The 26,178-nt window shown below is 38.6% G+C and overlaps 1 protein-coding gene and 1 long non-coding RNA gene across 4 annotated transcripts in view; one reads left to right on the plus strand and one right to left on the minus strand.

The window, feature by feature from the left end:
- Positions 1-416: 416 nt before the first annotated feature.
- On the minus strand, positions 417-24,507 carry zgc:152774 (MORC family CW-type zinc finger protein 3). Of its 3 annotated transcripts, none has more exons than XM_014006359.1 (17): positions 24,398-24,507; positions 24,103-24,265; positions 19,745-19,877; positions 19,338-19,558; positions 18,143-18,290; positions 17,185-17,338; positions 13,932-14,060; positions 12,321-12,440; positions 12,123-12,226; positions 11,880-12,008; positions 10,036-10,152; positions 9,641-9,718; positions 6,982-7,021; positions 6,503-6,888; positions 5,863-6,349; positions 5,287-5,405; positions 417-1,540 (listed from the first exon to the last, which is right to left on the minus strand). In XM_014006359.1, the coding sequence occupies exons 1-17, from the start codon at positions 24,434-24,436 to the stop codon at positions 1,384-1,386; spliced, it is 2,724 nt and encodes a 907-aa protein (XP_013861813.1). In that variant the 5' UTR covers positions 24,437-24,507; the 3' UTR covers positions 417-1,383. The 3 variants fall into 3 exon arrangements, with proteins under 3 accessions (XP_013861813.1, XP_013861831.1, XP_013861822.1); XM_014006377.1 differs by having other exon boundaries at positions 24,193-24,265; positions 24,398-24,506; XM_014006368.1 differs by having other exon boundaries at positions 5,287-5,402; positions 24,398-24,506.
- Positions 24,214-26,178, plus strand: part of LOC106516184 (uncharacterized) — an 11,976-nt gene continuing 10,011 nt past the window's right edge. The window contains exon 1 of the long non-coding RNA XR_001310071.1: positions 24,214-24,300. This is a non-coding gene — a long non-coding RNA (uncharacterized LOC106516184). The remainder of the gene's footprint in view (positions 24,301-26,178) is intronic.

Consider the following 26,178-nt stretch of genomic DNA (forward strand, 5'->3'; position numbering starts at 1 on the left):
ATATATAAATGTAGTTAGATATTCTGCTTTTTGCTTAATCTTTTGTTTAGCATCTGCTTTATGAATGGTCCACTTGTATTTCTGATAAATTTTGTGCACACAACTTTTTTCAGAAAGCACATTTTTTTGTAAATATTTGTCAAACGAATAAACTTACACCCACCTTAAAAAGTAAAATAGTTGTTTTATCAGAGAAATGTGAGAAAAGTATGGTGCAAAGGTTTCATGGATTTATTTGGCTTATCGTTTGGCATTAATACTGCAGGTAAAAACCCTGTTATAAACAAAACAAAAATAAAAATAAAATAAAATAAATTTAGATACAACACAATTTATATAAAATCTGAACAGTTTGGATACTTTGATAATTTACCAAATACCTTGGATTAAAAAGAGGTAATAAAATAAGGACTTCATTGGAATCTGTCATTTTTATTACTGATCTTCACTGACATCTTGTGGTCAAAGAGAAGTACTACAACAGTTTAAAATTACATTTTGGTTCAGAATTAGGTTAAGAACAAGTTAAGCCAGAAAATAAACTATTTCCATATTCTGTTGCAAACACAAGTCATATTTATTGATGACAAACTGTAAATGAATGACGTCTTTTCATGTGAATAGAACACACATTTATAGATGTTTTTTTAATAATTGTTTAATGCAAAACAGATAAAACCGGTACAAAAAAGTATTGCAAAATAGGAAACAAATTTAGATAAAAAAAAAACAAAGCTTTGCACTCAAGGGCTCTCAACAAATTGTCCCAAGGAGCACCAAACTCTACAACATGTTTAAAATGATGTTGCAACAAACTGCTGACTATCTACATGAAAGCAAAAATAATTTAGATGAGCTCAAACTTATTTACTCATTTTTTAAGTAGAAATGAAACTTCTTGTTTCTTGCAGTTTTGTAAAAGAGAGAACGTTCTTGCGTTGTTTTCTGACTTACTTCAAAAGTAAAATTGTCTTAGAATGGCGTCTGAGGTACATTGTATTATCTATTAGCAAACTTAACAGTAAGGCAATCTGACCTAAGCTACAGTCTATATACATAGCCTAATAAACAATAAAATAAAGGCCCACACTAATATTTTGTTGTGGCATAGCTTAATGCAATCAATGACATTTTTTGTCCAGATGTTTTTTTTTTTAATTCACTTCACATCTCAAGTGGGACCTCTGTGTCCGGGACAACCCAAAGAACCTTATCTGGGTAATCTCTGACTCTGCAGTGATAAAATATTGTCTCTTAAATCTAAAATTAGACAAAGTCTGAAATACACTTTTGGCACCCATGAAGAAAGGCGTATCGTATGATGGTAAAACCCGGTCATTGAGTACGTTTGACTGTGTTTTCAGTGTTGCTGAGCCCAGACGCTCATAGCTTCAGTGCGTTGACCTCTATGATCTGCTGCAGGATGTTGTCCACATCGGCCGTCTCCATACTGATGCCAGCCAGGTCCAGCTGGGGCAGCAGGGCAGTCAAAAGTACCACCACATTGTTACGGATGTCCTGTAGATTCTGCTGTGGTGATCTGAGGAGATGAAAACCAGTATTACAAAAATGATAGCTCAAAATCTTTGAAGCAGGTTTGGAAGGAGCAGTGCTGCAGAGAGGGGAAAAATCAAGAAGTTCTCATGAAGCAGTCAAGCTGAATGATACTTAGAGAACAGATTATTTTACATCTAAAACACAGCTCTGCAACCTTTACAACAAAAAGAGTCATTTCTGTCTCCTAATCCACTAATACAATGTACAACAACTGTCATTATCAACTGGTGGCCCGTGTGCCACTTCAGTGGGGTTGAAATTATAAAATAAAAAATTATACAGTGCATATTAAAATTGTCTTATTTTTACACATTAGGACAAATATGAGACTATTCTTGTAAACAAGAAAAAGTATTTAATACCAACTACATTTAAACTATGCAGAGGCATATGTTTTTTTTCTAACACTTTATTGTGATCAAATCAACTCAATGTATTTCTTCTTAGCAACTTATCTTAAATATATATTTTTTAAAATCCTCATGGATTTGGGAGAAAGATCAGTCTGTAAGGCTGGACGTTGGATTATTACAGTGATCAATAAAAAACTAGAATCTCAGGGGTGGGCAATCCTGGCTCCTCGAGGGCCACTGTCCTGCATGTTTTACTTGTTTCCAACGAACCAACAAACTGATTCAGTGACTGAAATAACTCTTCCAATTCATTCAAATCAGTAGTGTTGGAGCAGAGGACCAAATAACACATGCATGATGGCGGTCCTCGAGGACCAGCATTGCCCCCCGCCCCCCACCTGTCATGTACTAGATGATCTAATCAACATGTTTCATTTTCTGTATTAATATCAATCACATATTTGGAAACAAATAGACAGGTAAACTGCTAAAGCTAGCCTTCTCTGCCTAAAAAAACAAAACATTTTAGCTCATGTTGGTCAAAACTTCGAGGAGGGACCAGAGCCACAGATTGCCGACCACTGATCTAAAAAAAAAAGGAAACCATTTTTTTAAAAATAGTGATTTAAGTGAATGTTATATTGTGAACATTTAAATAGTACAGCTGTTCTGATCTACATAATAAAGGCTGTCAGTTTGGAGAAACACAGTTTAGTCAATAAAACTATGTAAAAGTCTTGTGTGTCATCATACGTAACAAATGAAGCATATGACTAATGCATGTTGTCAGGAACAGACAGGTTTAACACGTATGTTGGTCAAAGTGACTCATCCCTAGAAGATTTGTTTTCTATGGTGGCAATTAACTGTCATAATTAAAACAATCAAAACATTACCAACCCTGATGCTTAAAAAGACACACAGATTTATTCAGTGTTTGGTATTAACACTAGTGTGTGCTATAACATTTATAGTTTAGGCCAGTGACCTGCAACCTGTGGCTCTTGGCCCACATGCGGTCCTTTGGTCCCTCTGCAATGCCCAACATGAGACTGAATTTTTTGTTTATTTAAATAGAGAAGGCTAGCTTTGGCAGTTTTCCTGTCAAGTTGTTTCTGAATATGTGATTGACACTAATACAAAGAGTAAAACATGTTGCTCGCTTTAATAATCCAACTTCCAGCCTTACAGACTGATTCTTCTTTCAAATCCATTAGGATTTTAAAAACAGTATATCTTTAAAATAAGTTGCTGAGAAAAAATATAGTGAGTTGATTCGATAACGATAAGTACTAGGGAAAATAAAAACATTCCTCTGCATAGTTCAGTGTTTTAATTTTTATTAAATTTGGTAAAAAGTATTTAAACATTTTGTTTACATAAATATGGTTATTTTTGTCGTAATGTGTAAAGATAAAAAGAAATTTGAATGTGTAGGGGTCACCTCGTGTAAAGAAACAAGATTTACTGCCTCGAAGCAGGCTTCGGACAGGCCTGACAAGAGGACAGGAACTCTGTCACAAACTGAACTCTTTTTAGGCCATGACAGGTCATTCTAACCTAGAAGAGAATTTCTCAGTTCTCTAAATCAGATAATGGACAGAACAATCTCTTCTGTTCGTGATTCATTTGTTGTTTAACTAAGAATGTTTATGCATTTGTTAAATCATGATAATGACTGTCACAAGAAAAGTGGAACCACTTCTTTTCTTTTATCGTGCCTAAAAGATTAATAATGGCATAAAAAAAAATCAGAAAATCATTACAATGTTTTCATTGTGTTTTTATGTAAATCACTGTTTTTATTTTACTGTGAACACAGTAATATAATTGTGGATTTTTCTTGAGAAATCTTTCATTTATCTGGACTAACAGAACAGTTCACAATGATTATGAAACAGAAATGTTAATTAATCATCATAAATGTTTTGCAGTGATTTCTCTTAGAGTCTATCAGAAGAAAGCTAAAGAGGTTATCATATCATGTTGTTGAACAACCACAGAATTTAACCTTGACTGGCGCCTGGCTGGCAAATCTTTATCTTTCTTTCTTTCTCTGACTCATCTCTACGCCTGAGGGCGGAACCAAAGATCATCCATTTCTATTACTAACCACGGACGTCTTTGAGAGACACACTCTTCTTCCTGACTCCAACTAGGAAGGAAAGCTGAGTTTTCTCTCTCGGGAGAGACTCAGTTTGGCCTGTTGGGTCTCAGCCCATGAGCTAACTAGGGGGGACCTAACAGCCGGGACTCGACACGCCAGCCAGTCCCACCCCGAGGCTTCAAGTCTCTAAGTGTGTTTTTACCTCCCGAGGGGAGATTTTATTTTGAAAGAAGGAACCGGATGTGCAGCTTGAATCTTTCTGGCTTGGACTGAAACAGACGAAAAGTTACCTGGAAAACACCTACTCTCCAAGGAACAGTAAGCGAGCCGATAAAAAAGTTCCCTGACTGATCGGAGGTGAGACAGTTCCTACCCAGGGGTGACTCAAGAAGACATCACCAGGTAAAGATGACGTGTTGGGGGCGACGTGTCATTTGGATTCCTGAGCGCAGAAAAGACGTGCTGATCCGGTTGACCACACTTTTGATAAAGTAAAATTAGTAGTACCCTACTAACATTACTTTCCTCCTTTCCTTGTTCTTAATTTGCCAAAACTTAAGCTAAAAGTGCCAGTAAAATTGTTTGGTTGTTAACATCAGAACTGACGTTTTACTATTCTATATAAGTAATCTGAGTTGATGTGAATTGAAATTCGGACGCGGATTTTCATCTCATTTAACTTTGACACCTTTTATAGGAATACCCACAATTAAGTGTACTTATGATTTGTTCAATTTGTGTGAATAAATGCACAGTCAAGATATTTAAAGTAATGAGAAATACCTTGGTAAAACTTTCCTCATAACTTTGTGTATGAGAGATGTGGGAGAAGCTTAATGCCACCTTAAGCCCACCCTCCTACAAATGTTTCACTGTATTTATTTAGTTTTATAATGGCAGCCCCACAGGCTGAAAAAGCCCCCTTCAACAAACTTGAAGTGGCCCACAGGCCACCAGTTGATAATGACAGCTGCGGTTTGGACACATTTTATTTTAGCGAACCAAGGGGCAGAAATGTTTCTTCTGATTGGAAAGGTTGCACCACTACCTAGGCTAATTTACACGACAACATCCCGGATAGACCTTCAAATAATTAATAATAATAATTAGAAAGTCTAAATAGTATCAATATAAGACAAAAACAAAAAACAGGAAGTATTTTACAAGTCATCGCCTTACTATTAAATAGTAGAACTACATCGATGTGATGAATAAAAATTCAGTCAAGGAGATGATTTAGTTGTGTGTGTTTGTGTGTGTAACACTCACCTGCCGTCATCACAAGAGTCACTCTCACTTATTTTCATTTTGCTTTGGCTTTCAGTCTTTTCTTTCCTGGATTTGTTTTCCTGCTCTGCGTCTGGTTCTGTTGCTGAAGTGGAGCACTGCTGGACAGAATAATAATAATAAAAAAGAAGTTTGCTTTTAGATGAATGGTTAAAATCCAGTTGAGATTAACCGAAACAAAGACTGTTGGGTCACAAGACTTCTGCTTGGAAACTAATCCTTGCAACTTTATTAAAATCAAGCCTTTAAAGCAGGATTTAGTGGAACCCAAATGATCTCAATGAAATTACTGAAGCTTAATGAGTTTGATCCGTTTTCCATTTAATGCTGTTTTTTGCACCTCAACATTGTAAATACATATTAAACTGAAAACCCCACAAATTTTAACCATTTAAAATACAGAAAAAACATGTTTTCTTTAGTCCTAGTATTATTAGTAATACTGGTATTTTACGTCATGTCTAAATTGACAAATTTCAAGTAAAGCACAGGATCAAACTGTGACTGAATCACTTCTCGTTCTTATAATTTATTCAGATTATATTAAGCTGCACTGACCTCAGCCATGGCCGTCTGGCAGCCGACCTCCCTGCTCGTTGTGGTCGCAGTCTTTCCCTCCAGCCCTTCTTTAGGCGTGTCAGTGAACTCATCAGCCGCCGTCATCGTCCCCTGAGTCGTCCTCGGGACCTCCAAGCCCAGCAGGCTCCGCAGCCTCTGAACCTCCCTCTCCAGCGAAGCCAGCTTCTGCACCTTGGCCTCCCGGTCACCCCCCTCAGGAGGCAGCGTCCTGCCCTGCGGCCCCTCCGTTCTGCTCAGCGGGGACACCACCACAGTCTGGGTGGCGAGGGGCGAGTGGGTCCAGGTGTGGCTGGTCGAGGTCTGTTGCAAAGCGTTGGATTTCTCCACCTGACTGTTGCTCTTCTTGAACGTGTTTGTTTGTGTCCCAGGATGCAAATCCTCTGTGCTCTTTTCTGAGTCGGGCTGGGACCCCCTCCAGTGCTTTTTTGTCTCATAGGTGAAGAAAGATTCAGGTTTCCTTTTGCGGCTACACAAAGAAAGGTCAGTTACAGATATTTTAAAAGCTTTTTAGTATCACGCTGACAAAGGTTACACTCTTTTTATTTCAAAGTGTACAGCTTGGACTAAATCATGTATCTTATTTGTTATATTACACCATACGTATGACAACATTCCCCACCTGAACATGTCTGTGTGTTGCTCCTCCTCCAGCTCCATCGGCGCGTCTCTCTTTTTGTTATCAATCCTCTGGTCGAGTTCCACGTGTGTTTTTTCTCGCCCTGATTCATTCTTCTCTTCACCGGCTGTGTCCTTTTCAGACGTTCTCTCGTCCGAGCGCGTGGCCGAACGCGCATCGTCGTCATTTGTGCGTGTGCCTTTGTGAGAATCTGGCGGGACGCGTGTGTCCGTGTCCTCATCTGTGAGTCTCTCTTCCTGTGTGTTTTTCTGACTTTTTAAAGTCCGAGGTTCAGGTGTCTGTGTGGACGAAGACGAAGGCTGTAGAGGATCTGATGAAATGCGCGGCAAGATTTGACGCGTGGCCTTATGTTCCTCAACCTGCGACACCTGCGAAACCAACAAGAATTCTTTTTTTATTTTGTTGATTTTTTTTTTTTTTTTACAAATTTAGTTGATCAAAACTGTAGTCACACAACATACCTTGAGTGATTTTTCCTGTTTTCTCCTTTTGGACAGCTCCCTGCAACAACAAAAATAACTTCACAAAGAGAAACAACTGACGAAATGATTGAATCGTGATTATCAACTAAAATAAATTCTGCTTATTTGTTAATTTGTAGCTCAAAAAACTTAGTAAGCAGCTGGATAATAGCATCTAGTGATCAATAAACCAGTGAAGCAAGTGAGTCAAAGTGATTTATTAACCGCTAACAGAGGAAAATTTAAGTTTAAATCCAATTTTCTTGTTTTAAAGGGACATTAACAGCAGAACATTTAATTATTTCTTTGATTTTATGTTGCCTCAGGTTCATCCTCTGTCTGAAAAAGGCTGTTTGATTTTTAAAGGAATAGTTCAGATCTTCTGAAGCACGGTTCAGTGGAAAGGTTGTGAATATTTATAGTCTTCTCTACTGTCGATAACTTCAAATGGCTTTAGTTTGGAAAAATAAAGTGTAATTTTGACTGGGTGGACAATTTAATGGCTATCTATTGAAGGGTATTTACGTAAGACTGTGGTTAATTGTAAGGCAAGCAAAAACCAGCTGTAGCCCACAGCAAGAATATTACTGTATATCTCTACAAAACTATGCATTTGTATGGTCCCTCATTATGTTAATTTAGACTGGACATTAGGCTTAGGCGGTATGATGATACTCTATATCTCGGTATTGAAATATGGTGACGATATTTAAAATGTATGCCGGTATATTAACCCTCTGAAGTCTATTCACATGACCTATTTAAACTGCTCTAAAGCTACGCCTTCTCTGAGACTCTGTTTCAGTTTGGGTCTAAAGTTGAGACTTCAAACCATTTTTAAAGTTGTGTTGATAAAAAACATTATTTGAGTATATTTATGAGTTATGATAAACAGTATAAGTCAATTTTTTTCTGGACGTGACCATTTAATACATTTTGCATTGGCGGGCAAAAGGAAACATGGTAGTCTCATGGAAAAAACAGCTCAATCCACCATCAGGCTCATCTTTCTCGAGTTGAAAAAATATAAACCCCCTGACCTCCTTTCTGACTGAAGCCCAGAGTTACCTGACAAACACCAAAAAATCTACAGTAAAAAGAAAATAAAAAGATGCAAAAGTTGAATGAAGTTTGGCAGCGAAGGAGAAACAAAGATGCCACTGACTATACCCCGACCACACCCTGCCCCTTTATGCCACGCCCCTGTAATACTCTAAACCAGAGATTCTTAACCTATGGGCCGTGAGCGCCACCTTGAGGGCCTCAAAAGAACAACAGTTTTTAACTTTGGGCTGCAGAGGGCCGCGAGACCGCATTGATTTTGAACAAGGTGCAATACACTTTCTCACCACTAGTAGCGGTAGTGCGCCACTCAGATGTTTAACAACTTTTTAATATGTAGAACAAGAACGATACCTGTCAAAAATGGAAACTTATTGAAAAGTATAAAACTATAAAACTATACGAAAAGTAGAAGCAAAAATGTTTGGAGGCCAAAAATAAATAAATAAATAAAAAGGCCAAAGTTTGTCACTAATATGAAGTACAGTTTCTGGTTCTGTCATGCAGTATTTTAAAAGTTCAAAACATTATCAAATACAGTTGCAGAATCTGCATTAAATGCAGATACAGCTATATTTAAATTTGCACTTTATCAAATTTTATTTTGTAATTTATTTTTTAATATTTTTAATGTATTTTAAAGAAACTTTAAACTTGTAAAAAAAGCTATTGTTACTGTTATTGTTTGTCACTAATGTGAACTGCAGCTTCTGTTTCTACAATGCAAAAGTTTTAAAAGGCCATATTTTCATTTGTACTTTATCAAATTTATTTTAATTTTTTGTATTTGAAACATTAAACATTTTTAATTTATTTATTTTATGCTCACAATTTTATTTATTGAATTGTCTATTTTTGTTATTGTTTATGTTAAAAAATATATATTTTTGTGTTGATAAGCCTGAGTGGTCTGTTGACTGACATTTGTATTTGTTCAAATAATTGTTATGGGCAGGTTACAATATAAAAAATTGTCATAATTACGTCTTGTGGTTATTTGACAAGAGTTTTACTTTTAAAATGTAAGTGTATTTAATTTAGTTATAATGTACTGTAAATACAATAAAAATTAAACCAAGCTTTAGAATAATTATCATTTTGATCCATACATTGGTAATGTCTGACTGGGCCTCGTGCCACTTTGTTCAATAAAAGGGTCAAAAAGGTTAAGAACCCCTGGTCTAAACCATAGCCAATACTATAGCATTCCACGTTGGCCCTGCTCAAACTAGCTGTTAGTTCATTATTATAATCAGAATTAAACTTTATTTTTTCAACCTGAGGCGTAAGACATTAACTGTTCATAGCATTTCCATAAAACCCCCACTTTAAATGAACAATCCTTTTATTTTTACTAGAAGTAAAAAGATGTTTGAACATGTTAAAGACCACGATTCTGTTAGGTCTCATCACCGTAATTTCTAAGCAGCATCAAAACAGAGACAGACTTTATCAGATACAAACACACCATTTTAAAAAGGATGAGACTGATGGAAGCCACAACGCACCATGTTAACCCAAAATAAACCCAACGGCAGACAGGAAGAAAGGCTGTGTGAAAAGTTAGTTTAAGAGGTTTGGAGAAATAGGAGTTTACAGTTTCTTGTGGTTTTTCTGGTAGCTGGGTGTTAACAGCTCCTCACTCTCCTCTGTTTCCTCTGGTGCTGAGCAGCTTCTGCGAACAAAACCAGACCCAGCAAGTCAGTTTAACACCTGACACGTGGTACCGCTTATAGCCTTTAACTCACAGAGATATCTGGAAGATATGAGCCCATGTTTATTGTTTTAGACACTTTTATGGACTGCAGACACAAGAGGGAAGCAGGGAGTGTGTAAACCCAGTAATCTATTTAACAAAGATAACAAAACGATGTTGAATCATATAATTCTCATCACTTACACCATGCATCTGAATGTGATGATGTGAAAACAAAAAACAACAAACCGCCAGCTTTGATATAAAAATGAAACAATAGTAATAAAAATGCTCACCTGTAACGTGAATTGGGGTTCTGGTTGCAATTCCAGCTTTCGGGAGCGACTTTGTAATGGTTCGCGGGGACGCTTCGCCATTTCAGACATTCCTCACACTGCAACCACAACGGATCCCTGTAAACACAAACCACAGAGCTGAAGGTAAACAGAATTACTACTCATTGACCAGAGTTTTATGTTTGGATCTATTAAAGCAGGATTTCTGCAGCGGCACACGACGAGCTTCTGCATGAGAGTGTTAAGAAGTGAAGCGCATCGTGTGGGCCAACTGCTTTCAGTTTCTCAGTGGCTTCAGGCACACATTTAAAACCCAGGCTAAGATAAGACAATAAAATCCCTATTTCTTCAGCACAACAGACATTTAATAAGAACAGTATTTGAATATAGGAACCCTAAAGTCTTTTGTGTAGCCAGTTGCTGCAAGAATTGAATCTGAATTATTAAACTATCCTCGATTAGTCCTGGAACCAAACCAGGCTGGATTCTATCAAATGTAGAGGAGTTTCTGTTTGCTTTATTTTATTTGCTCTGGTCTGTACGGTGTATATTTATAAACCAAAAGCCTTAATATACTTTACTGATAGATTGAGGATTTGCTGCGTTTGTTACAGGATATGTTTCTATATTATGAGCTGAAGCAGCTTTTGACCACAAACCTTTTTGCAATCTATCAGTTTGTACTCGATCAAAATGCAGATTATGGTCCACTTGAGACAAAACACTGGGTAATATCATGCAGTTATGTTCAAAACACAGGCATAAACAGGGTGAGGCGATAAGATGGCACTCTGTAATTTTGTTAGTTACGTCTGACTAACTTAAATTTAAGAGGTTGTTGTTAAGATCGTTAAACTACCGACACATTTTACTTGTGATTTGTATTTTTTTGTTGTATATAGAATTTGTTTTGTTTTTAAATGAAATGAATAAAGAAAAAACTAATCTTGCAGTGTTAGTTAACCACCAAAATCTCCAGGAAGCACTGTGTTGTGTTGCTGAACTTGATCTGTCCTGCTCGAGTGATCATGCAAACTGAGTCCAGTCTGTTCAGGATTAGTTCAGATCTTCACTAAACAAGTTTGTCCCACTTTAATGCTCCTCAGGCTATTAACTGAATCTGCTGACAGCCTTAAGGAGGAAGGAAATGCCTGTGCTATTTGTGCACTTTTATCCCAGCTGAAGCTTTACTTCTGGAAAACAGTTGCCGGTGGACTGCGGCAGGATTCAGGTCCTAAAATTTACACCAAATCACAAAAACTGACTTTTCCAAACACATGCCTCCTAAAACTACTTCCAGGAATTTAGAACCCTAATACCTGAGGACTACTGAGATCCAAATACTTGCTGTTGTTCTCATAAAACTCCCCAGATTTGTGACCCTTCGTTCCATTTCTCTGACTGAAACCTGCTCCCATTAGCCCCCGAGGCCCTCTTTCCAAATCCCCATCTCCCTGCTCGCAAATCACTCATTATCCTCTCTACCATCTCTGTCACTTCCTGGAAGTTTGAAGGTGAGGTAAACAGCACCAGCTCAAGGATGTTTTCCTGTCCATCTCAACCCTCTTCCAAAAATGTGCACATCTGTTGTAAATAAATCTCAGCTGCTCCTGTATTTGATACTGAATAATTTTGTTTGCAGAACTGGTTTCGGCCTCGAGAAATGAGGCATGAAAAGTGACACGCATCATCGCAGCAGCGCTAAAGGTTTTATGCCCGAGAAGAATGACTCTATCTTAGAACGCAAGGTCTAACAAGCATTTTCAGTGATGGAGCCAAGATACGATATTTGTGTGTAAGAGACAGACATAGATTAGTTGTGTAACTGTGACACATAAACTCACGTGTCGGCGCATTCCTCAGTTTCTTTGTCATCGTTTTCTAGAGCCTGAAACTCTCGCTCTCTTGCTCTCTTCTCCGTCACCTCTTTCCAGTAATCGTTGAGCTTTAGGCCCAAAGCACCTAGGGTGAGTCTTGTGAGCAGAAAAAATGTTTTTACCAGTTTAAATTAATTTAATGAACTCAAAAGCACAAGTAAATTCACACTGAAGACATTTTTTCTTGGTTGTTTTGTTTGTGTATGTTACCTGTATTCTTTAGTGTACTCAAAGTCTTGCTTGTTGTGAGCAGGTTTGAGAAAATCACACTCGATAATGCCGACAACACCAATCCCCACTCGTTGCCCTGAGGCCTTGATGAGAATCAGGAATAACATATGCTGAACCATCAATCAGGTGTTTATGTTTTTGAGCATATAAGTATAGAAGAATCGTTCATTACGTTACCTTAAGCTGGCAGCCTACTTTCTCGTAGGCCTTAATGAGCCGGTTCTTGTGGTACATCATGATTCCAAAGTGCTCTTTTCTTTTAGGGTTAAAGCCAAAAGTCACCTTCATCTTCTCTTTCTGGCAAACACCAGTTAAAGATAATATAACAGAGTCATTTTTTTCATTAAGCACTAAAATTGCAGAGGACTATAACTAGGGAGTACAGGTTTGTCAGATCCACACACAGGAGCAGGGTTTAAGGGCTTCAGTGCTTCAGATCAGAACACCAGCCATTTTTAATTTAAAAACAGAAGCTTTCCATCACCAATAGCTTAAGCTCATTCATTTTATTGCTGTGTGCACACATTGGACAGAAATATTCCATAGTGGAGCTCTGGCAATGATGATGAATTAATTGTCTAGTTTGATGAAGGTGTTGAGTCAGGGGATGCATCCCTCGAAGGCTGAATTTAAAGGTCGATTACGTGACAGAGATGGGCTGAAGGCTGTTCAAATTTGAAGGTTCCTCCAATTGCAGCCCAAAATATGTCCTTGTTTTCCTTCGATTGATGGACAGGTCCGGTAGATCCTTCTTGGCCCACCCTTCGAAGGATGCAGCCCCTGAATTTGGACACAGACAATGACTGCACTGCTAAAGGCTGGGTCACACAGCAAGATTTTAAAACAGTCGGATGATTTTCAAAGACTGAGAGACACCACACGTGAGAATAAAACAATCATGGATGTACCAGGTTTGGTCCTACAGTTTGTGGTGTACAGCCACATGGCAAGAAACAACACAACACACGGACAGATATGTCATTTATGGACATTCAGATGTCAGAAGTGAAATTATGCGAGACTTCAGGTGAACACCATGCATGCTGTGATATCGGGCCAAAAACAATAATCAAACGTTGAATATCCCCAATCTGAGGTCAGAGCGTTTCCGACGTCCTTCCGAGCCGACTAGATCACTCTTAACTCGCCACCCACGGCACGAAAATCTGCTAAGATTATCTTTAGAGCCATCACGATAATCTGAGCGTATTTAAGACTGTTGAAAGGGCAAAATCGGGTCAGAATTTGACACAATTATCCTGCTGTGAGACGCAGGTCTAAGCAGAGGATTTATAGCTCGAGTAAAAAATGATGTATCTGCAGATCCTTCAGGTCCTGGGTTCAAGCCCCGATTCAGACCTGGGGTCTTTCTCTGTAGAGTTTGCATGTTCCCCTTATGTTTGTGTGGGTTTTCTCTATGTTTTCCTCCCACAGACCAAAAACACGTATGTTAGTTTGCCTTCCAGCCCAGGCCTCTTCTGTGAAAAAATCTGTGATCTCAATTTGACTTCGTCTCTGGTGTGTGAATAACTGAGGCTGCTCTTCACTGTAAACCCAAAATTAGTTTATAAGGGACTGAGTGAAGACAACTTTTCTAATGAAATCACAAAGTTCAAACAGAGGTCCTTAATCCAGATCCCGGATAAGCCCCCAAACTTTTAGTGGCAGCTAAAAATTCTGTAATTAAACTTATTGCCCTGATAAATACCAGTACGTAATAATTCTTGATGTTTTACCAAGAGCTAATAGGTTTTTACTTACTGATTGTACACGAATATTTAAGGATACACTGAACTGGGGTTTGTACACATCATGCTCGATGTGAGTCAGACTTTTCGACACCAGCTTGGCCAGAACTTTCCTCCCTCTCAGTATGACCTGCGTCCTTGGTTTCAGGTACAAGATACTGATGTAGGCCTGAGAAGAACAAGCACACAAAGAGAAAATGCAAACTAAGAATTTGTATTTTAACACAAACATCAACTGAGTATTTATTTTCAGATCCTGAACGTTTTAATCAACTCAACAGTACATTATAAAAGCTCTTAAAATTCACAAGAATCTCGCGATCTACAGACAGTAAAAACACAGAAAACAGACACACCACTGACATCATTTTAAAGAGAAACTTGGGCAGCATTACTACAAAACCACAAAGGTTTTTTTCTAGTAGAGGTGTTCTTGGTTTGTGCTTGAAACTAGAGCTTCAGAGTGTAAAATCTCGTCATTTGTTTCATTTCACACATCTGCTACATCTGTAGGATTTTTTTGTTTGACAAGTTTGAATGTTTGATTATTAAGGTTTAGGCCTGTCAGGATAACAAATTTTGCTGGGCGATTAATTGTCTCAAAATTTATTGCGATAAGYGATAATATTGCCTGGTGACCATTTTACAACTAATAATTATAAAAGCGTAATATGTAAGTGTAATAAATCAATCAACTTTAATTTTTAAAAGAATGTTTAACAAATGGACTCTCAGTCTCTAACAAAAAATGCACTAGAATAAAAAAAAAACAAAGAATAACAAAATATAAATTAAACACCACACACAACTAAGACAGTAAATAAACAACATTAAAGAGCAGCATGTCTTTAGAGATGAAGCAAACTACACAGCCTGGTGAGGACCCACTGTTTCTTAAGGGGACATAAGCCCAGTTCACATCCCATGTAAAGTGTAGGCTAGGTTTAGGGTCAAATGGTAATAGAAAATACTGGTAAATGAATGAAAGTCAATGCAAAGTCCCCATGAAGATAGAAGAACAAACATGTCTATGTGTGTGTGTGTGTGTGTGAGGAGGGGACAGTCAGAGCGCTGCGGGGGAGGAAATCAGACAGTTCAGAGTTTTCCTCATGAGTTGTTGGGACAGCTACAGTTTTTTTTGGGTGTTTTGTTGAAACACAGATGGTGCGTTTAAGTTTCCTGTTATTTTTGGGAGCTACAGGTAAAGTCTTGACGAGTTTGTCGCGGGTCTGGGGGAGTTTCAGCCCCCACCCCTTCTCCTCCTTCTCTCTCTCTGTCTCTCTCTCTCTTTCTCTCTCTCTGTCTCTCTGTCTCACTCCGTCTCTCTCTCCCTCCCTCCCTCCGCAGCGAAATCCAGGCTCTAGTGCTCCCAACACTTCAGCAGCCGCGTTCTGCTTTAAAGCGATTCTTTAGGAACGAGCTCTCACGCTAAAGCGAGAGTTGACTCCTCCCACACTAAGAAAACAGGAGGGGAGGGGTCAGCTGAGCCCCTGTGCAGCGGAGCACAGAGAGGGAGAGAGACGGAGTAAACAAACAAGCAGGAAAATGAAACTTATCGCCGTCTTTCTTTTACCGACCTCAAAAAAAGTTATCGTGCAATTAATTGATTTATTGTCTATCGCGACAGGCCTATTAAGATTTGGCAAAAATAAAATATCTAACATTAACTATGTGACATCTCTGTACAATGTTTCAGATATGATCTTATTAATCTGGCAGGCTAACCAGAGAGACATTTTAATCGCCCAAACTGTTATGAAACCTTTAAGAAAATTCTTTATTTCTTGTTGGTTTGCTCAATTTTCTTAGAGTTTTTACTATATTCTGCAGCTAATATGCTTTTCTTTTTCAAAGCAGGAAATAACTAAACATTGTAGAGCAACCCACAATGTCATGAATCTTCTCATGTTAAAACCTGCCTGTCTAAAACCTTTTTATCTAACTAAAAGCTGATTGGTGTGGTTCAACTCCACCTAGTAATAAATTTTCAGTTTTAAAAAGGCAAAAACCAAGATGAAGTAACTGCTTCTTTTCAAAATCATCACCATCAACAGAAACCTTTTTAGATCAGATGAAAGAACCGGCAGCAGTGCATCAGCTGACTCTGTTCTCTTCACTGTGGTCTTCCAGGTTTATTCCAGTTACTTTATTGTGGGTCTGTTTTACAGGAAGTACTGACCTCGCTGCTGAAGATATCTGAGTTATTCAAAGTTTAAAAACACATGATCGAAGGGGCTTTCCAGAATTTAGCTACATAATCTTATGCCTGATTTGAGTGCCTTCATTGGAAAAACAGTTATAAAACAAATACTAACAAATGTAATTGATAAGTTTAAAACTTAAAGCAACCTTTTAACTTGTGGTCTTCCTGAGAGTCTATAAAACAGGATATTGAGCTACTGATGCTGAAGTCTCTCCTGGATAAATTAACTTAAGGGAGAATCCAGCTACCTTTTTTGGCTGTGATCATGTTCTTTGGTCACTACCCAGAGATTGTGACCATAGACTATGGTAAGGAACATAGACTGACAGATACAGATACTAAAGTTCAAACACACAGTTACCTAGATGTAAAATAATTGGTAACAAGAAATTCTTTGTGAAAATCTAAAATTAGATAAAAACATCAGAATATATCAGGAGTTCCTCTGGCCTGTTGAAGCTACAGCTGATTAAAGCTGATTAACTTCAATGGCCAGAGAGAAACACAAAAGTTGAGGCTTTGGTTAAAAACTGTGAACATACGCCCCAACATTATTGTTTCCCTTTGTTGATGGGAAACTTAGACCAACAATTTTTTTTTACTGATAAGCTGGCAGAGCATTATTGCAAATTCAAATAAATTCTCACACCTAAATTCACATGTTTGCGTCACTCCCCAGCTGAGGCACCTTCCTATGGCTGCGTGTAACTTCTGCAGTAGTTGTACCTTCTTGCAGAAGCGAAGCTGCTTACTGACTTTTCCCTGCCGCTGTTCTTGTTTGATCACCGACCACTTTGCTTGAGGCACAAACGATTGTAAAATATTGGGAGGTGAACAGTTAGCAGAAAATAAACAGAAAAGTCCTCTTCACCGTTTGTAGGATGGGAAGAGAAGACAAAACGCTGCAGGAGGAACTAGTGGTTGAACAGAAGTCACTGACTCATACTGCCTCGTCAGGTCCAAAATAGAATCCGATTTAAATGTTAAACACGTAACTTTAAAAATAAATAGGCCAAAAATGTTGTCTTGAATTATTCCTAGCAGGATCAGTGATATGAAGAAAAACTTTAGGACTTTTGAGATGACTTACCCTGAGACTGTAGTACATGTCTGGGACATTTTGCTCCGGTCTTGGTGATCCACTGCTCCTCAGACCTTGCCTCAGCTCTTCAGTCTGAATCTCAGGCAAACGAAAATCTGTTGTATCTGCATCAAAGTCGATCTCTGTCTTACCGTCTTTGGCTCTACGAGTCAAAGAAAAAAAAGGTTACCTGTTGTTACAGCGAGTTAACATTGCTCGCCTTTCATAATGAGGGGTGCCAATTGAAATGCTTCAATGTGTGTATGTCTGTTAGCAAAATATCTCATGAACTACCAGATAGATTTTACTAAAAGTCTCAAAAAGCAATCACTGGACGTACATCTACAACTGATTAGCTTTTGGAGTCAATGCAATTCAAGAATGCTGCTAAAGCTAATCAAACTTAGAATGCACAAAAGTGGTTATAAGTTGTTCTGTTTTACAGATACTGAGTTGTAATTTGGTTTGGTAGTAGCTAAGAGTCATCTAAATGATATATTCTGAGGGCTCAGATCATGTGAGGTCAGTGATTCAAACTTGGACACGTTAGGGTGCAGTCAAATGTGTTTCTCTTCTTCCAACGGTATGAAAAGCTCAAATATAGTTAAATGGAACCACACTGGTATCACATGTATTAGATTTTAGATGGATGCTTTTTGGGCCAGTTGGACTAATCTGCTGTGAGCTGTACAGAGCGAATGTGATCACAGCGTTTTATTTTTTGTCACAAGTCTAAAGAGGAAGTGAAAAAAAAAACGTGAAAGATTTTGACTCAACCACATTTTTTTAAAATGTACAGGAAAGAAAGAACTTTCATATGTAAAAATATCTGTTCATAAAACAGAGAGGAAGGCTTGTTTTTGAATGCTTGTTTTCTTCGGAAATACTGTAACTCCAAAGTAAGTTTGAGTTTAACATCTAAAAAAACAAAACAAAAAAAAAAACACATCAAAATCAACTTTCTGACCTGCGTATGTTCCATATCAGTATCTTGGTGCCTTTTTTTGCAGGAATGGAGTCAAAGTGAGTGAGAATCTGCTCCTGGGAGGTGAGGATGGAGTGCTGGAGGATGGCAGCCAGACTGGCTCCTGAGTCCTCGGTCACAACCAGAGACTGTGACGATGAATTAAGGTCCAAACAAGCAGGAAGACAAAATCTGTTCGCACCTGAAGTGCACACTGTCTGGCACCGCCTCACCCTCAGTCTGCTCATTCGCATTTAGGTGAGCCAGATTGTGACATTTAAATTATTTGCTGAATGCCCTCGTGATTTTCTAATGCCAAACATGAAACATGTAAAAAAAACAAACAAAAAACAAAACAAAAACAAACAAAAAAATACATGCAGTGAGTCTAATAGTTCTGTAACTAATTTTTTATTTGTCTTCTCTACGGGGTGCCAACTGTAAAAAAAAAAAATAAAAGGTAAAAAATGACACTGACATGTTTTCATTATTTAGCTCACTTTCTGAGTGCAAAGTTCTAGTTAAAAACTTTCCACTAAGATTTTATTATTTTGCTCACTGTTCTTACATTTAGCTAATTTTTACTAAATAACATTTACATGTTAAAAAATATATGTAAATAATCAATTCAAAATCTAAATGTATAAATCTAAATGTAAAAGATAAATGTTGAAGTTGACATTTAAGTGTTTCAGAATGGAATACAGCTTTTGCTGTTGATGCTCGGCTCTTGTTATGATATCTTCCTGAGACAATAGCAACCGCTAACATTGCTAACACTGCTAACACTGCTAATGCTTCCCTACAAGACATCAAACTTGCAGTTGCAGCCAGTGTCCAAGCTGCACTTCAAACTGCCGGACCATAATGTTTTCAATGAACATGGTTTGAATTTTAATTTATCTTCAGCAGCATTAGAAGCATTAGCAGCGGTTAGCAATGGCTAGCGGTGTCGACATTTTATCGCTTGTTAGTTAACACCCTTTTACTGACATAAATTATTTAACATTTAGATTTAACATTTAGTAAAATTGATCAAAATGTAAAAACGGTGAGCTAAATAACAATAAAAAGTTAGTGGAAATGTTTTAACTAGAATTTTGCACTCAGAAAGTGAGCTAAATGATGAAAAATGTGTTGGTGACATTTTAATTTGACACTTGGCACCTCGTACTTCTCAGCTGTTTGAAAAGGATATTAGTTTGCTGGTTGAAGGGCACTATGGGAACAATGACAGATTGAGCTTTGATGTTTTGCAGGTAGGTCTGCGACAGCATTCCCACAGTCTGACAGCCGCCGTTTTTGGTGAAGATGAGAGCGTCGCGGCCAAGGCGCATGGAGCCAGACTTGAAGCCATTTCCATACAAACCGATGGCCTGGTGGCTGGCCTTCCCCGTGCCCTTTTCCGTAAAACCAAAACTAAAAAAAACAAACAAAAAAAAAATAATAAAGATAAAGAGTGAAAACTTATGTGACTTCTAGATATCCGACACTTATAGATTTAGATTTGATTGCGTAATTACAGTTATTAGGTTTCAGATGTGGCATGTTGTGGATGTGTTTTTGTTTTGTATAAACTTCCTGTTCAACACGCCTGTGGCTCACCTGAGCATCTTGTGCAGTTTGTTGGGGGTCATGCCGCTGCCGTTATCAGTGAAAGTCAGACAGAGCTGATCCGCTTCGTTAACTACGTCGATCCAGATCTGCTTGGCAGACACACCTGGGTCTGCTGCATTGTCTGGAGCAACACGAAGAGAGAAATCAGAGAAGTGAGACTTGCCTCCCTTTTCCCTTCCTAATTAAAATTTAAAATATTTTCTCCTGAAAGCATCCTCATACTGATATGTTGAACTTGTCAGTGTTTGTGTGTACGGGGAGAATAAATTAATCTGATTAAAAGCACGTTTGTCATCCATCATTGTAGCTCAAATATTTTGTCCTGTGGAGAGGTGTGGAACAGTTATTGTCTTATCTGTTGTAGATAGCAATTTAAATGACCTCAGTTTGAAAAAAATAAAATAAAGTTTTGACCAAAGCGATGAGCTAGTCTGAACAGGAACTATTTACACCTTCATGCTGAAAATGTTCACTGCAGTTTATGCAAATATGTGTTTATAAATCTTTACTGTGCTGGTAATCTTTGCAACACTAGCTTATTTTGTCAGAAATATAATATCCCTGTCTGACATGCTCCAGGCTGCAGTGGTGGTACTTCAACATCACCTATTAGAAAAAAATTATGCTGTATGTAAATAACCAATGTTGTAAATGTTTATAAAATAGGTTTTGAACAAACTGATAGGACATTTTTGAGACTGGATGTGTTTTAAAACAGCAACAACCCACTTTACTCTCAGCTCTGCTTCGGCTGGCTGTTGGTTCATCAGAATTAAAGGGATAATCAGGTCATTTTTTTAAGTGATGATCTGTCAAATGATTATCACCTTATCAGCTATAACAGCAATTAGTCAGCTTTGAAAAATTGGAAAAGTTTTTGTCCAGGCTAGGCTAACGGCTAGCCAAAAGAGGGCCTATTGCTTATCGTTTCTCAGGCTTATAAAACAACTTTCTGCATAACCAGAGTACAACGATACATATTAAACCTCTACATTTTTGAATAACACTTTTTGTTTAGTTTGGAACTGATTCCTCATCCCAGTAACGTCGACATTACCACACAAATGTATGTGACCTTGTGTATGATGATGGTGTTGAGGCTGCATGTATCTGTTTGCTTGATGAGTGCGTCGTGTTTACTCCACAGCCTCAGCACCATCAGCAGACGTGTGTGTAGTAACATCAACCTTTTTCAGTCGAACAAAAATAATCAGAGGTTTAACGTTAGCTACTGTAGTGATCTTTTACACCTGTGTGATGTTTTTGATGCAGTTTCCTTTGTTTTATATTTTCTCCTCAATAATATATGGGGTGCCAAGAAGGGCAATACGGACAAAAATATAAATCTCAATAATTTTTTTTCACTTGCTGATATCGATAGTCTGACGATATATTTCTTTCTTAAAAAAACATGCTGTCAAACCCTGCTTGCATACTAGGACATCTATGGATATGATAAACTACAAAAACATTTGAAACATGGTCTCCTAAAGAACATGTTCTCCAGGATGACAAGGAGGTGGTAAATGTTTATGTTCATCAGTGAACAAATCGGACTCACATCATGCGCGGGCTGCGGCGCACTCATGTTGGGAGCGGTCTCAGCTCGAGCTCGGTTTGCGCTTTGGTTAGCTGCTCGTGCATGGAGTGCGTGCATCCTCGCCAGCGATGGAGGTGTTTATACTTGGTGCTTACGTTATTATAGTATTCTCCATGTAGCAGAATATTTTATACTGGGCAGCTTTAACAAGGCCACAACAGAAAACAACTAGAGTTCCCCCTTCACAGATGACGGAAATCCATCCTGGCCACGTTCAAAGTTATGAAAATCCGTTGTGGTGACGGAGAATTTTAAGACCTGTGGTTTTGGCTGCCCTGAGTCCAAGACTGAATTCTGCCCGCTGTTTAGTTCAGTTGCCACCGACCCTAACCATGTGACTGAATCTTGCCGCTAATTGGTTTCTGTGGCAAATATTCCACGAATGGGGACTTATGCCTCTGTCTTCATCACCATATTTGATGTCTTTTTGAGACAGTATGAATATTCAATAATGTAAAATTGCATATCTTCAAAGCAACATGAACGATAATATCGCCTGCGATATGTATCGCCCATCTCTAGCGCCAAGTGTAAAATAAAATGTTGAAAAGATTCTTTATTTAGCTCACTTCCTGAGTGTAAAATCCTGATTAAAAACTTATTTATTATATCGCTTGCTGTTTTCACATTTGTATAATTTATACTAAATGTTAAATTTGAATTTTAAATAATACATGTAAATGTTAAATACCAACTTTAAATGTTAAATCTACAATGTAGTGGCTAAACATTGAAGAGTACATTTATGTACTGTATTTCGGAATGAAACGCAGCCTTTGCTGTTGCTGCTCAGCTCTTAAGACATCATCATCCTGAGACAAAAGCTAATCCTGCTAACGTGTAGCCGGTGTTCTAACAACGTTACCTGCAGGATAACAACATCTAGCGCTGCTAATGCTGCTAAAACTGCTTATGCTGCTGATGATAGCATTTAATTTTTTTTCCAAAATGTATTCATTTAAAACGATATAGACAGTACCTGTGGTCTGGCAGTTGGGACACTGGCTGCAACTGCAAGTTTGATGTCTTGTAAGGCAGCATTAGATAAGGGACTTTTGTCTCAGGATGATAATGTCATAACAAGCGCCGAGCACCAACAGCAAAGCTCTTTAATTCCAAAATACATAAATGTAACATTTAGGACTTAAACATAGGATTTAATTTGTAGGCCTGCATATATGTGATTATTTAACATTTAAAGGAGACCAATTATGGGTCCTAGAAATTTTTTTGGTATGTCTGTGGGCTATCCAGACCATGTTCATTCAATTTAATGCACAAAATAATTCTCAGATAATAAAATTTCCCATTTTCTAGTTCTGCCTGCTCTGACTTCCGTTCAGAAGAGCTGTTTATGTTAATGAGCTCTGTTGGTAACGCCCTCCAAAAATCTGTTGACATTAACTCCGCCCTCCAAAGCCAGCGTTTACGTTAGCATGGCTAATAATAGCAGAAGCTCTGTTGTACAACCATATGAGACCCAGAGGCAGAGTCGTGGTCAGAGCTTCTTTTTTTTCCTCCCCTCCTCTGCTCTGCGCTCACTTTGCACGCTGTTACCAGAGCAGGGAGCAGCAGCGGTCAAAATACCTCAGAAACTTGAACAAATAGGCTTTAACAAGGCTTTAATAAGCTAAACAATAGAGGTACATGAGAAAACATGTTCATAACAAATGAAAATAAATAATTAAATTGTGTCCGTGCTTGTCTCGAACCCTGGGCTCCCACTCTCTGGTCCAACACTCTACCCATTGTCCTATTGGAGGCTTGTTGTGAAATGAGCTGCGCATTGCACAACAACAACCGTAACGGTGTTTTATACTGAGGGGGTGGAGTCTCACCCGGGGGGTTGCTGGGTAAGGGGCTGAACGCAGGTTCCGGTGGGTTGTCGTACGGCTTGTGACATCACAAAATGACGGAAGTATAAAACTTGTCGTTAATACACATTAAAATACATTTACTTACAGTAAATATGCCCCTGGGTGCAATTTTTTTTGGGTCCTAGGACTGTTTTTTAAGAAGTACATACCCAAAGTTGAGTAAAAAAAACCTATAAAAAGTGAATTATGCATTATAGGTCCCCTTTAAATATAACATTTAGTAGCAAAATGCAAAAACAGTGACCTAAATAACTATAAAATGTTAGTGAATTTATTTTATTAGGGTTGTACACTCAGAAAGTGAGCTAAATAATGAAAACGTGTCAGTGACATTTAATTTCACACTTGGAATCAAAGAGGGGGTAAACTCTTCACACACAACCTTTAACCTGAATGTGGCACTGCGGTTTGAAACTGACTGATGGATCCTTTAACCAGAGTCCTGTTTTGCAGTTCCTGTTAAAAACCCACGGTCAGGTTTGAACCAATAGGAGCGCACAGAGTGGAGGGATGACACCTGTTATAATACAACAGCACACACGCGTTCATGTCATGCAGAAACACAATGGGTCGGTTTATAAACAGCAACAAACAAACAGAACTGTAGCTGAATGTTGCTGTAACGAGGAAGTGCTCAAACGTATGAAAAAAATTGAACACATGAAGTTTAACTACACAACAAAGTCCCCGTGTTAATAAAAATAAATAAATAAAAAAAGAAAATAAAAGTAAAGTAAAGTAATTGCACACCGCAGGGACACACGCAGTTTGCAGACAGGCGGAGGTGAACTCGGTGCAGGAGGAAGTCAATTTTTTGACTGCAAGTTAGTTAAAACCTCACAGCCTGACAGCGGAAGAGCAAAACGAACCGAAACCAAGAGAAGCTTTCTGCCCCCAGAACCAGAGACGGGCCGCAGGCGCTCGGGACCACCGCGTCAAGTCGGAGCGGTTTCTCTCACCTAGGAGCTCCGCCACGGCGCTGAACGGCCAGGTGTGACTGGTGGAGTTGCTGTTCAGGAAGGAAGGGCTCATCTGGAACAAGACAAATCAACAGCACAGTGAGCAAAGTACGCATCAGTTAGCGCATTTAGGTATTCAAGCATCATCACCTCTGCCAGGCTGCAACAAGCTTAGAAAGTGATTATAAGAGGCGAATAAACTTACGGAACTCAGGCGAATCCCCTGCTCGCTCAGCCTCGCCATGTTTCTGTCAGCGGCGCAAATGTTGCCTCTGCTGGTGCATGTTGTTGTTCACACAGAGCAGCAGGTACGTAACTGCGCGCGCACACGCGTGCACAGACAGAGGAGTGTGACACAGAGGAAGTCAGCTGACAGAGAGAAGGGGGGGTGGGGGACCATTTGGCGCACAGACAGGTCAAACATTGTTTGCATTTATTCCTGAAAAAAAAAAAAAAAAAAAAAAAAAACTACAGATGTTATTCTTCTGGGTTGTGATTAAATTAGTCACCACTCCCAATTTCTCCTGCCTGCTTTAATTTGAATCTGAAGCACGTGTAATAATAGATTATAAACAAACAATTATCATCAGGGTTATAGGGCGCAGGCTGACTGTTAAAATAAAATGTTTAAACATGACACATTTTCATTATTTAGCTCACTTTCTGAGTGTAAAATCACAGTCAAAAAGTTTCCACTAACATTTTATTGTTTTATTTATTTTTGCTCATTGTTACGTTTTGCAACTTATGTGGCTAAATGTTGACATCATCATTGCTATGACAGCAACATCCTGAGAAAATAACAGCACTAAAGTTGGCCTGCCACCCCGGCCTCTGCACGTTGGCCCATGCTATCTTGTCGCGTGGTCGTGCACCTTAGAATATTTGTAAGTCCGCAAAGACTGCATGAATCGTGCACCTTTCAAATACTTTGTTTGCTGTCCCACTTACAACATTTTCACAAGTTATAAAGTGTACTGTCACGTGTTCTTGTGGAGCAGTGGCGGATCAAGGATTTTTCTGAGTTAGGGGCCACAATATTCATAGAGGGGCCAAGTATTTGTTCAGCATCCTTGCACACAAATCACTGTTTTGTTATGTGTATTTTACCAGCCACACGTTTAAACACTTGTAATGTAATTTTAAAACAGCTTGCACAGTAAATTCATCTTACCAATTTTACATGCATTTTACTGTCCATAGATAAAATACTCTCAAACACACCTGTGAGAGAATCCAGCCATCATTTGTAAGTTGAAAGACTTTTTCTGCAGGATTGTTCAAGTTTTAAGAAATGAAAAAGACTTTTGTCACCTTGATTCATGCCGGACTTTTCTATTTGGCTCAATAGCGCCCCTAGTGTTTAGACATAGGACTGCACCCAGCATCATCACTCGGGCAAAGGACAGATAAGTGACAGGATAGGGCCCCACCCCTAGAACCGCCCCAGTTTTGGAGAATACTACAACAACATGGCATCAAGTATGAACACCTACACCGCTGGGGAGGTTGCACGCGTGCTGCTCGAGTACCCAATCTCAACTATAACTCGGCCTCATCACTGCTAACACTGCTTACGTTTCCCTACAAGACATCAGATTTGCAGTTGCAGCTGGTGCATTTCAAACGGCCGGAACCCGGGTACCATCCATGGCGTTTTCAATTACTCCTGGGATATTTTCAGCTGCATAGGATTCTCAAATACAGCCTACATTTTTTGGGTTTTGTCAGCTGTATAGGCACTTATGAAAAGTGAAGAAAGCATCCAACAAATGTGCACTACGTGGGCTGCAGCCCCTACATTGAAACAGCCATTTTGAAATTTTATTTTAAATGCAGCGTTGCCAGCATTAGCAGCATGAGCAGTGTTAGCAGCATTAGTGTTTGCTTTTGTCACAGGATGATGACGTCATAACAAGAGCCAAGCACAAACAGTTCCATTCTGAAAATTTTAAATGTAAGCTTCAATGTTTTGCCACAATATTT

The sequence above is a fragment of the Austrofundulus limnaeus genome, unplaced genomic scaffold (genome assembly GCF_001266775.1).
Source record: "Austrofundulus limnaeus strain Quisiro unplaced genomic scaffold, Austrofundulus_limnaeus-1.0 Scaffold1, whole genome shotgun sequence".
Lineage (NCBI taxonomy): Eukaryota > Metazoa > Chordata > Actinopteri > Cyprinodontiformes > Rivulidae > Austrofundulus > Austrofundulus limnaeus.